We start from the raw sequence: 13,574 nt of genomic DNA, 5'->3' as shown, positions 1-13,574 counted from the left end.
TGCTTGTGTGTGTGTGTGTGTGAGTGAGTGAGTGTGTGTGTGTATGCCTTTATGCATGTCTCACCCACAGTGCTCCTAGCTTGAAGCAATTACTGTACAAAGGCTATCTACACTGTTTCAACTGAAAAAAGACTTTTTCAAACCGACTGGATTTGAATTTGAATTTATATGATTTTTGGTCAGTGCTGAATATAACTTGTGCTGATAGTCATCTTACTCAGCTCATTTCAGCTATGCTACATCAGGATTATTCTTAAGTATAACACCAACACAGTATATGAGATGACAGACGGTCTGAAACCATAGAAAATATGAAGTTATAAAATTACTGTGGGGAGCGAAAAACAATACACATGCTAATATAAATGATATCAATAATCAAATGTGGGGTGTTAAAGGACTATACCAGTAATTCTGCTCATCTTTTCCATTTTAAGTTGAAAATCAAGGAATTTTGATTATTTGTTGCAAAGTCTTTAGTACCCCCACATAATCTGGAAAATGGTTTGTTGACATGTAAAATGTGGGTAGTAAATGGGCCAAACATTCAAAATCACTGCTATGGTCCTTTAAAAAAGACACAACAAACATCTTCAACACCACAAAATATTCAGTAGAGTAATCTAAAAGGAAAATAAACTAAATATATTAAATTGCAGCATATAAAGGGGCATAAACGACAGGAGATCATACTGAGACAAAGAAAATGAGTGGAAAAATGAAAAACAATGACTGTGTGTGTGCGTATGTGTTGATGACTGGTTGTTGTCCTGCCCCCCCCCCCCCTTACCCGCAGTATGTCGGTCTTGAGCTGCAGTTCGGTGGAGGGGGCAGAGTGCATGAGGCCCAGCAGGGTGCCCATGTCGTCGTCCCCGCTGGGCGACAGGACGAGCTGCTGGATGATCAGCAGGGCGTGTTCCCGACACTGACGGTACTTCACGATGTTGTGGACGCAGCGGGCGCCGCCAAACTCCCTGAACAGGCCTGGATAGGTGAGGCGGGGCGGGGGCAGGAGGTAGACAGAGACAGAAATTGGACTTTTATCGAATAATTGTGACCAAACATCCACTTAACCTAAAATTCCACTTAGTATTTAATCTTGTTTTTTTTCTTTGGGTTTTATTGTAGAACCACTTTCCTTCAATGTGTTCACTATTGTGTTTATGGTTTTTGGTAAGGCACTGAGTAATTCAAGTGTTTGTTTACTTGTATTATATGAACATTTAATCCCACAAATGAACATTTGTCCACTCTCACCACCCACTACACTCCTGATCGAAGTAGATCCCTCTCTATGAGGCCCTTTTCTCCATTTTTTCCCTTATAACATGATCTTGGGACTTTTTATTATTATTGAGGGTCTGCGGTTTGAGGGTATTGTTTTCAATTATAGTTTCATAAAATAGGCTTAATTTGTTGCTTATTCTAATCTTATTTTAACTGATCAAGATGAGACCATTAGCTACACGCCAGCATTTTAAACTTATCATCAAGGCACTGTGGTTCTGACCCTGGTGTTCTTTATTATGGCATTCTTGTACTGGTCAATTCAATTCAATTCAAACCACTTTATTTATCCCCTAGGGGCAATTTAAAAGGCACAGGAGTAGCGCACATCAAAGACATAGACAACACATAAAAGACGAAACAAAAAACAAATGGCAAGTTGCAGGTGCATTATAAAATGCGCAGTTCTCTTAAAGTGCAAATGTAGACTATTGAGTCCCAAGTACTTAGTCACTGATAAAGTGCACAGTGCAATAAGTTAGAGGTGACCATGGAGGGAGGGAGGGGGGTCAGTGATTAGGGGGACTGGGAGGGGTTGGGATGGGTCAGGGAGGGGTCAGAGTTCAAAAGCCAGACAGCTTCAAAGGCAGGATACAGAACACGTTGAGGGTCCTGTAAAATCCTGTGAGCGATTTTGGTAGTTTGCTGGTCACACAGAGAGAACAGAGCTCTGACAGGATGTCTGATGATTTTGGAGCAGATTTTTGTGATGCTGATCAAACGGGTCCGATTCTGCAGGCTAACGGAGTGGAACCAGCAGGTGGATGAAAAAGGGAGTACACTCTCGATGAAAGAATGGTAAAAGGGCATGAGAATGTCACCTTTAACATCAAAAGATCTTAGTTTCTTGGTAGTGATGGATATAAGCTTGTTCTACTGTTGTACACATTGTAGGTCACTCTGGATAAAGAGTGCCAACTAAATTCCTGTAATGGACTCACAAATATCATGCACAGATGCGCACGCACACACACGCACACACACACACACACACACACACACACACACACACACTCTTTACTTTTTTTTTATGACCACAGCGACCAGTCATTATCAAGGTGGAAGGGGGCGCTGAGCTGTCAGCTTGCACACTGCTGGTTCGCTTTGTGACTCATCACATTTCTACAGCTGACTGAGAGGAGCCGACTGGCAAACACACACACACACACACACTCTCTCTCTCTCACACACACACACACAAACACAAACACGGGGGCGGGGATGCAGGCAGTGGGTGACTCGGCGCTTTCTGCTACACTGGGAGAGGGAGGTTTGAGGGTTAATGTAATGTAATGTAATATTATTGCTCCCAGCAGGAGGAGTTCCTTTCTTCTCTGCTGCTCCTCCCTGCACAGGGAGGTCAGATGTCAGCTACAGATCAGCCGCTGGAGCTGGCAGGGATTCGGTGTCTTGCTCAAGGACACTTCAACAGGATGATCTTCTGGTGTAAAAGACAATTACCTGCACCATCCTGCTGGAGACTTAATTCTCAATTTATCTCATTTTGTCTCCACTTCTCTCATACACACACACACACACACACACACACACAGACACACACAGGCACACAGGCACACACATATAATTTGAAAGGAAACCACAGCCTGACAGTCCCTGGTGAATATGCACAGTTTCCTCTTTCATCGAGAGGCAGGGGAAAAGAAGTAGACAGGGAGAGAGAGTAAGCAAAAGAGAGAGAGGGATGAAAGACGAGGGAAAGAGAGAGAGAGCGGGAGAGCTATCTGTGCTATCTTTAGTGCTATGTGCCCAGAAATCCTTCAGTGCACAAAAGAGGGTAAACTTCCCTTCATTTGGGGAGAGATTACTGACGCAGCTTTAACGGCAGCAGAATATGTTTCTGTTTGCCACAACTGAAGGGCAAACCTGTGAGACCTCACCTCACGTGTTTCATTGGATTTTGTTGTTAATGTATTATAGGTTTAAATATGTTTACTCACATTGGCTACTAGTTATGCATTTCCATTGTAGTTGTTGCTGTTCTGTCTTTCTTCTGATTTCTCTTTTTTTACAAATCATCATGTGTAGACTCACTGATGTCTTCATTATGTTCCTTAACATGGCGTTGGCATTTTGTTAATCTTAATTCGCACAGGTAGGTATTTGGTTTTGTTTGGTTTGGTTTGGTCTGAGCAGCTTTGGGGTTGGTTTGTGTTGGCTTGGGTTGTTTGGGTATGGCCTGCAGTGGGGAGTTTCAGGTTTATTGATGGAGGTTTAGGAGAGGATTTACTCAGTGGAAGGTTCACACAAGTGTAGCAATGCAGAGTGTCCGCAGCTTTCATTAAGTCAAACAAAAGGCTTTTTAATACTGTTTTAAAGTTAATAGGAATTAAATTTCAGAAAATAAACACTGCATAAAGCCTAATTGTGAAATAAAGGGGAAAAGCTGTCAAATTCAGCCTATTTCAGCTTAAAAATAACTAATTAAAGTTCTCAAATTATAAATGGACAGGATAAGAAAAAGGGCAACAAGAAGTTAATTGTTCAGGGATATGAAGTCCAACTGTGTTTAGCAGAGCAGACACGATGCATATTGTACTAGTAACCCTGTTCTGGATTAATCTAATTGTATAAATAATGAGTGGGCATGCCATACAAAGAAAACTGCCTTCACACAGTGAAAAAAAAAGTCTTGTTACAGCTGGAAAAACACTGTAATACCATAGATGATTAAAGATTTTTCCATACTTTTTAAGGAGCCGGCGCTACCTTCGTACATACATGCTCATGTATATGCGTGTTTGTGCAACTGTAAGCATGTATAGGTCTGTGTGCTTACCTGCATTGGTGTTGGTGGTGTTTGAGCCCTGTAGGAGCACAGTGAGTGTCTCCATCACCAGCCAGGCCAACTGCTTCTGCTCCTCGGCCACTGTGTTGTTCTTACAGTCAGCTGGGAGGAGACAGATGAGGACGGGGGGCGGGGCAGCATGACAGATAGAGAGAAGGACCGGGACAAACCAGGGTAAACAGCCAGCCAGACAGCGAGGGAAGGAAGACAGAGAGCAAAATAGACAAGGACAGAACATGGAGGGGGACAGGTGAAGTGAAATATTAAAACGACAAGAAGGAAAGGCGGCGGAGAGGGAGGGACAGAGGAAGCAGGATTGGGCAGGAGGAAGTGAGGCAAAGGAAGAAAGAGATACAGACGAAGTAATGGAAAGAGAAAAAAGAGGCAATGAATTTTTAGTACATCATCAACATTTTCCTTGGAGTGAAACTCATAAAGCTTTAGCACGAGGGTATATGGATGTGCTAAAAATTTAGGAGGTTGAATAAACTCAGGGCTGCAGTACTCAAGTCCAGTCTTGATACTACTTTTTTTGGACTGAGGCTTATGTCTATTTTAGCTATGATTTGTCTTGCTCTTAGTTACTCTCAGATGTTGACTTTACTTATTTTTTAGCCATGTAGAAAAATAAAAATGGGTTATTTTGCTTTAGTCTGGTTTATTTTTTTCCACCAGACTAAAACCCATCAGGGATTTCAACTTGTGCATGTAATGGGCTTCAAAATTCCTACACATTGATTAGTAAGACATTAATTTCACATTTGGAAAGTAATGCATTTTACTTTTTTATGTCTTGTTTTGGTCTCAGTGGCTCCATTTTCAGTTTCTTCTGTCTTGACTCCATCTTGACTCCCTTTGCTCTGACCTTGACTCAAACTCAAACTGGGGCTGATCTTGGAACTGATTTGAACTTGAGTAAGGTGGCCTTGATCACAGCCCGAGTGTTCCCAAGAAACTCAAGAATGCATGATTAACTCCGGAGCCTTGTAACAGTCAGCCCTGCTTATATTCAACAAAGCACCAGAGCAGAAAATAACCATGACAAACCAAGACAAATCAAACCAGGCCAGCTACTTACCTTGGTCGTTGTTATGTGGTTGCTGCTGTGTGGCCGGGTCCTTGAGCAAGGCAGCGTACTTGTGCAGCAGGTTGACCAGCACCTCCAGCAGGCCGACCTCCCGCAGCACGTCGCTGAACACCGGGTCGTGCCGAGCCAGCTTCAGCAGCGTTCGCACGGCCGTGATGCTGCAGGCGTGCGACGTGCTCGACTTGAGCAGCATGCTGACGCTGAACAGCTCCTTGCACGGCACGTAGTTGAGACTGAAGACGACAAACTCCAGGAGCTCAAAATATTTGGCCTGCGCCTCGGGGAGCTTGGCCACGCGCTCGGCGAACTGCGACAGCGTGTGTTGTGACTCCAAAATGAAGTAGTTGGCCGGCTCAGCGGCGTACACGTTGCCGACAGCGTCCAGCAGCATACAGGCCAGTCGGCTTGTTTTGGCCCGTAGGAAGGCGTTCTGGAGCACCGAGAAGGCCTGGATATTACGCACCGTGTGACCTGGATGAGAGGACGTGAAATAAACATCAATTAATTATTCAAGTGTATTGGTACAGTGACTGACATTTATATTTATATTTGTATTTTAGATGATCCCTGTGGAGAAAATGATTGTGTCATCAGCAAAAAGAAAGAACTTTTGTTTTATATAATATAGCCAATAACCACTATCTGTACATGTGAATGAGAATTATAGAAATTAGAACACATAACAACATTATTAGTAGGGATGGGAACCACGGGGTAACTGGCAGTACAATACTATAACAATGTTTTAGCCATTATAGCGATGGTATCACGATAAAGGCAATTCTGCGACATGTGATATATACTGTAAGATAATCAGCTATGATAAATCATGACATTTGTAACTGAGGAAGGAAAAAATACCCTGGACAAGGCAAAATAATTTTCCAGTTAACAAGAATCAGTCTTGATCATAAAATAAGTGGATATACCTCAAAACAAAATCACAGCTCCTGCTCTGTAATAATGGTCTTATCCACCAACCACAATGGCACTGCATCCCAAAACTGATCAGATGTTTCCACTATTTAACCAACCAATGATTTTTTGAGAAGAATACAATAAATCCTGAGAAATCTAAATGATAGCTGGTTAACTTACAAAGGGGATCCTAGACAAACTTTCCTACCACAGCCACAATTTGCCAGCATTCAGCTTTTGGGAACTTCACTACATGGTAATTATTTAATACCAGTGTTTATAGTCTTTTGGTGTATTTCTCTATGGTTTTAAGAATTTATTGTAATTAGACATATCATTAAGTATGGGAACCCAAGACAGAGAAGGCTGACAACACATTTACATTTCCCAGACTCGGACATACTGTACATATGAATGTGCTGGCCTGACTCCAGCACTGCAGAAGAAAAGCTTCCTTGGCCTGAAAACTGAAGTGAAAGCAGATCTCACAGACCATTACTGATGACAGGTGAGATGGCACTAAAATGCCTTGAAGGGGATGGAAGGCGTTCTTCCCTATCAAGCCACATAGCAGAAACTGCGGAAGAAGAGAAACTGAGACAAGTCACTTCCATGATCTTCTGCAAAAAGGATTTCTGGAACCCAGGTGGACTTTATATTGTTGAACAGCATTTGTAGGTATCAGGTTTGCTGAAACAAAATCTATATAGCCTATCCAATTATGGCCTTTGACCTTTAAACCAAAAAAAAGTTGCTATTGTTTGCCTTATTGGGGCAGTATTAGGTACCTCCAGTGGTCCAACCGGTCTAGGGAGTTGTGAGATGAATTATGTAACATAAAAAGCCACATAGAATATCTACAAATAAGTCAATAAATAGTCTTTGCTTTTAGAGGAAGCTGTTTGAGCACAACTTAGTGTTTCTCTGTAACACAATGAACTCCAGTGAAGTTCAATATGACCTGTACCTGTAAAATATTTATTTTTCTACCTGATCTACATGATATGCTTATCATATTGTGTACATCATGTTGAAAAATAAATAAGAGATGAACATATTTTTCCTGAGTGAGGGTCATCAACTTTACCAGTGAAAGCATCCCAAGCTGTGTTATTTCCAATACTGAATAAGACCTCTGTTTCCCATAATGAAAGTTGTACATAAGACAGCTGTTTCACAGATGATATCACTCCCCATCTATTTTGCAATAATGACCGGTTTGTTTGGAATGATCAATCCTTTCTTATTAACTTGTTTTCAACATCGTTCTTGGTGCATACGCTTTTCTAGTGAAATAATGAATACTTGCAGTCTGTGCTTCCTGCAGAATCAAGGGGAAAAAAGCTTCAAAGGGGAAAATAAAATTCACAACTGTATGTCAAAGTTCACAAGTCAGCACGTTTATGTCTAGAATTGGGTTTGACAAGAAGGCTCTGCTTCATTTGTGTCGGTCACAAGCCAAAAAGGTTGTGAATCAATATATTTAGCATAATGGATGACATATCCTCAGTCTACGGATGGACAGAGAGAGACAGAGTAAGATGGATGTTATCCATCCACTCTGCCCACTACATGCACGGCTGCTCTGACCTCCATTTTCGGGATGAGTGGCTGTATAAACACGAGGTGAATGCACATGCATAAAATCACAAGTAAAAGTACACACGCAAGCGGGAACACTCACACAAGCAAATTGACAACCAAATATCTCATCACACACACAAAGGCACACACAGCAGTTTAGTGAATGTGGCAGTCTAATTAGGCATGTAAGTGAGCCCTCACACCATGATGGCTTCTGGTAATGACTCTGCACACAGCTGGAGCTGTCATTAGGCGGGTAAATAAAAGCATGCAAGCGTGTGTGTGTGTCTGTGCACGTGTTTGTGTGTGTGTGTTTGTGTGTGTGTGTGTGTGTGTGTGTGTGTGTGTGTGTGTGTGTGTGTGTGTGTGTGTGTGTGTGTGTGTGTGTGTGCACGTGCATGTGGCAAAACAAGTGGCAGAGCTCCACCGTGTAAGTGTGTGACTGTCATGGCATATAAGGTTAGAGGGCTGACAGCGGTGTACCACTTTTGTGTGTTTGTCTGCATGTGTGTGCGTGTGTGTGTTTGTGTGTGTGTGCGTCCTTAGCAGTGAGCAGGTAACAGTATTTCACAATGCCTGGCGATCACAGGTGACAAGCTGAGCTCAAGGCACCCTGAGCCGCTACCAGAAGTGTTAAAATCTGTCACATGGAAACATATCATCAGGTTTGTTAGGCAGGTTTTGATATGGGAGTTTGTCTTTTTATGTGTTATTTCTTAAATTGTGGTGGTGCGTTTTTGGATTTCAGGATTGTATTGTTTAGTTTTCTCTGTTGAACGCCTTCTTTATGTTTCGTGCTTTAGTATCTCGGGACCATAGAGGAAGTAAGCATTTTCACTTTTACATGTTATCCCTTGGATTTTAGTGTCTGACAGGCTATCAGTAAAATCTGTTCATTTATGCTTTCCTATTCCAATTATCTGGTGCTACCAAAGCTTAATCACAGCTAACATAGCCAAAATGAAGCCTAAAAAGGGCAATTCAGAATTAATAGAAGGACAATTATGTTTGGAAATTGCTTTGGTTAAAAACAGTATTTTGATTAAATAGTTCATTAGTTATAAAACAAGATATCCTGAAAAGCTATCACACTGGGTCACTGTGTGTGTGTGTGTGTGTGTGTGTGTGTGTGTGTGTGTGTGTGTGTGTGTGTGTGATGTATCTTAAAATATATATATACGTATTGCAAGAAGCAGCACAATAGCCATGTTTTTCTAGATGAGAGCGGAAAGTCCATTATACTCAGGTTTTAGTCAACACTTGTGAAGTTAACATATCTACTGCACATTACAAGCCTCTCATATGTACTGCAACTGTGACGTTCACATAAAATCTTATTACCACGCTTAAGAACATATACTGCCTACCAATAAATCTTGACAGCACCCATGAAATATTGTAGATATAAATAAATTTCAAGTATAAACATCACTTGAATGTTTATGACTAATTATGTATTTTGCCAGTTTGTCTGAAAGGGTTGTAAATGCATTATAGGAGCCGGTATTTCAATATCAGTCACTTGACGCAACAAACGCACGACAAAGTATTACAATGCTCATGGTTTAGTACGATGATTGATGCGCTATCAGAAATCATCATTGTTTGTATTAAAGAACATGTCATGCCTTCAAATGCATACAAAATAAACTTAGGAATTCCAAATGTTTACTGTTCTCTGCAGGTAAAATGATAATGTTGTAACGGGCAGAGCATGAAATTTCTCAAATAACCACATACTAGAGCACTGGAAATCTCTGCTATTTTTTTTTTTTTTTATAATAATGAGTAAGATGTATTTTGATTAATTGTCAGTAATATCCACGTTTCATGAGTGCTGTGTTCTTATACATTTATTTCATATTTTTGTATCAGACAAGAGGTGTTCTGTGAGTACTTGCCATGTCTGAACTTGTACCTTTACACCTGACCTCAAACGGTAAGACTCTGTCTACCTTGGTTATGTTTTATTTAGTCTTGCAAAGATTGTTGACTGTCTCCCAACAGGAACATTTTTTTTTTAATACTAGCAAGCCATAATAATGTTTCAATTCAATTAAAATGGTCAAATTACAAACAAAAACTTGTCTGTTTGTTTCAAGTTTCATAGCAAAAAAATGTTGTAAATGTTGAACAAAAACAATAACACTCTTGAGGTTGTTTTTTTCTCAACTCGAAACGACTGCCATCTCCATGCAGGGCAATGGGACCACAACCAAACTCCTTGCAACCTCTGGCAGTTCTGGCTCCAAAGAAAAGACATGATGGCAGCGATTATAAACACAAACTTGTGGATTCAAAATGACCAGCCGGAAACCAAACCATCGGGTGACATCATGCTTACTTCATCCACAATGATCTAGTAAATCCGTTTGCGGTTGTATCGTGTTACTGACACTGGTGTCAACAAGGTCGCAAGGACACTCTTTCATATGTTATTGCCTAATTAAGCATGATCATAAGGTATTTTAAGTGCCCTTGTGATGGTGGATAAATATGTTTGTCATAGAGAGTGTTAACTTTTCCTTTTTTGGGACAGACAGTAGGAAAGCTGAGTGGGAAATGCATTAGAGAAGGTTCAGGTTGAATTCATGGCTAGGCCAGCATGCAGGTCCAGAGCTGAGGGCCTGAAGCAGTAGACCATCCTTGGGCTCAGAAGAAGCTATTTGTATGCAGAAGGCTTCCGGCATTAAACCTCCAGCAGCATGACAAGCAGAGGAGTTGCCATGGTGTCTGTCAACAGGTTAAGCTTACTGGGATCAGCGAAGCTTCAAAGTCATTTCAGGGATTAAGATCGGAGGGGGAGATACAACAGCTGGGGTATACATGAAGACTTTTACAGAAATAATTCCCCTCTTGTTTCACGGTTTAAGGCAAACCAATTCTGGAGAATGGAGAAGCAGGCATGTGATCAGAAGACTGCAGGTTCAAATCCTGGACAGGCTCCAGAAAACCTCAAGGAAGTAGCTGACGAAAATAGGCTTTCCTGCCCCTCAATATTTACCGTCCAAGTGACCTTGAATACTTCATCTCAAAAGGATGTTTTTATGTGGCTGTTTGTTTGTTTTTTTTAACCATTTCCTATGAAACAGAAGTTTAACTGAGCACCGCCATCCTTCACATTAACAAAGTTGCACACTGCAGTTTTACAGGGCAACGCCAAGGTGTGAATCTACAGGTTTTAATGGTTTTAATATGAAGCAAAATGGTGCTGAAAAACAGTATACAGGATCCTCGTAGGAAACAAAAATTACTTTTTAGGACTATGTTTGAGGATCCACGTATATATTAAATTGTCAGTGATGACACGTCAGAATTAACAAAGAGTCCCTGCAGTGAATGGATTTTGCTTGTGTGTCTGGAAAAGCATAGTTCTCACAACGTTTGCATTTTACCCTCACATAAACAAGACATGAGGAAAGCTACCGTCTGCAGCTTCCTGAGAAATTCTGGTGAGTCTGTCTTCACCCAAGAGTAATAAAAACTAATAAAATGCACTTAGAATGTACAGCAGCAGTTATAGACCAATGAAACCATGAAAAAACTGGCACACTGTTGAATTTCCAAACCACACCGGGACCGCTTAATTCAGGGCTTGTCGCTGCACAACTCACAGCTGGACAGGGGATTTACCTCAAAATTTGACATACTGGACCAGCAGACAAACTGCCACCATCTAGTTTAAGCCCATGGATCAACACTCACATATATCCACTCATTATGACAGCAAGTGTTAAAGAAAACTCTCATATTTTTATTCAATCTTAAAAATCTAGCTAGCTGTATAACAGTGAAAGTGGCTGGAGAATTTTGAGATGAACAAGTCACCGGTGGCTGGTGGACAACAACTGCCACCGGTTTCTTGCTAGGGACCCACCTTTCCCAGAGGGCTGTGGGAGGACGAAGCCAGGCAGCAGGAACGGTGCTCCGGTGGTCAGGCCGGCAGGTTTGAGGTCCGTGACGCCATAGGTTGTCAGACAGGTGACCAGGTTGACCAGGTCCTTCAGGGCGTCTTTGGATTCCTCTTCCTTCGCTTGTTCTAGTCTGCAAATAGAAAGAGGGGATTGGGGTGGTAATAGGAGGGGGTTCATTGTATTTTTAGAGCAACTTATACAATTAGGTGCATGCTTTTTCCTAAATGGCTTTATAGTACAGTGTACAACATTATTTTGGCATGGATGGTCAGTCTGTTTGGGGAACGTGAGGGTACAGTAAGGTCGGACGATAGGGCAAATTTAATAAGAATGGTCAATGAGTTGAATCTATTGCCAGAGGCATGAATTAAATATGAATAGTTGCTGCTGCATCAGTTTCCGTCTCATATCATTATTATTATCATTATCTGTTCACGGTTGGCGCTTTCGTCCTCTGCTAACCACATCCCTTGTCAGCTAACTAAGTAAAGAACACAACCTCTTTGTAATTGCTTGTCCTATTTTCTGGTCCAAATATCTGGTCAACCAGTAAATATGTATTAGGAAGGTGATGAACTGTGCACAAAAAGATCTTTCCTTTACCTGAGCATGAGGTCGCACAGGAAGGTGTAGCCCTGGCACATGCGGAAATCGTCCAGCAGGGTCTGTGACACGTCGCTGGAGTCCTTGAGGAAGCAAGAGAGGCCGGCGAACATCTCCACGATCTCCAGCGGCGACAGATCGTCAGATTGTTGCATGTTCTGGACACACGTGGCTAGGCATTCCTTCTCTGGAGGTGGTAAGGAGGGTAAGAGGCATGGTCGGGGGATGGAGAGGGGAGGAGGGTGGGGGGGTGAATAAGGAATTTGGTGAAGTGATGTGAGACAGGATGTATGGAAATGAGGTTAAAAGGAATTTGTTCAAGTAGAGGAGCGAGAGTGAACTGTTCTCTCTTGCATTCTTTGTCACTCTATGTCACATCAACCTGCATGCTGAGAATTGGACTACTGAATTTAATACTGTCTTGCTCGTGAGAAAATATGCCTTTTATCTAGTACCGGCTCTGGTCCTTCAGTGAACACAGGTTTACAGAAAGAAAAAAAATGTAATTGGCTTAGTTGGACAATGTTAAGGAGCTCTGATACAAGGCAATCTCATTTTCTCTCGATGTGAAGGAGGGAACTTCATGTCAGTCTCTATGCAGAAGTCTAAATGTGTGGCAAACATATGTCTATTTGTGACAGACTAGGACCTTCTGCAAGTCCTTTGTGCTCCCTAGTAAATTCAGCATACTTTCAGTTCACTGAGAAGTATATCATTTGCAATGCTCTCTACCTGGAGAAATGGAAAACTCCCACATACTGTTCACTTACTTACAAAAAACACTGTATCAGGTTAAAACTTCATCAGGTTAAAAATTGTTAGGACCAAAACATCATTTGCCATTTGCTGAATAACATGCTTTCTTGCAAGTAACTACAGAGTGAGCTGGATCCTTCTGTTTCTCTGTTCTTTCTCTTGCTCTGTTCTTGATTTTTCTCTGCTCTGTTTCTTCTGTTCCTTTTTGAACCATTTCTCCAACACATCAGCTTTTTCCTACCAATGCCCTCTACCTCCCACAACAGCCCATGCAAGTGGAAGGTAACAAAAAGAATAAGCACTTTCCAAAGTTTAGATATTACTAAAGTAAGTGCTGCGAGGTGGATCATACTTATACCAGATTTACCCGTGGATCCACCCTGCAGGAGTCACAACCAACGCTTCCTCCAAGTACCACATCAGGCTTACTAGCAAAGAGATTCTTGATGCACACAGGGCTTTACTGATCGTTTCTAGCCTCTTTACACCTGGCATTAACATATGTGTTGTGTAACTATGTCTAGATCTGCTACAGAGGGAGTCAAATACATCTCTGATAAATGGCAACCACCCCCTGCCCCATTCCCCATCTGCTTTTGTTGAGTATATTATTATCAAA

The 13,574-nt window shown here is 41.6% G+C and overlaps 1 protein-coding gene across 2 annotated transcripts in view; it reads right to left on the bottom strand.

Annotated features, from left to right (window-relative positions):
* wdfy3 (WD repeat and FYVE domain containing 3) overlaps positions 1–13,574 on the bottom strand; it is a 150,144-nt gene that overhangs the window by 95,726 nt on the left and 40,844 nt on the right. For both annotated transcript variants that reach the window (XM_030059309.1, XM_030059311.1), the window contains exons 7-11: positions 12,200–12,386; positions 11,560–11,726; positions 5,172–5,651; positions 4,085–4,195; positions 791–984 (exon numbers count right to left, since the gene is read on the bottom strand). In XM_030059309.1, coding sequence (XP_029915169.1) covers positions 791–984; positions 4,085–4,195; positions 5,172–5,651; positions 11,560–11,726; positions 12,200–12,386 — 1,139 coding nt within the window. The remainder of the gene's footprint in view (positions 1–790; positions 985–4,084; positions 4,196–5,171; positions 5,652–11,559; positions 11,727–12,199; positions 12,387–13,574) is intronic.

The sequence above is a fragment of the Myripristis murdjan genome, chromosome 9, assembly GCF_902150065.1.
Source record: "Myripristis murdjan chromosome 9, fMyrMur1.1, whole genome shotgun sequence".
NCBI lineage: Eukaryota > Metazoa > Chordata > Actinopteri > Holocentriformes > Holocentridae > Myripristis > Myripristis murdjan.
Note: the sequence above shows the minus strand (reverse complement) of the source record. Positions and strands in the feature narration are given on the sequence as shown.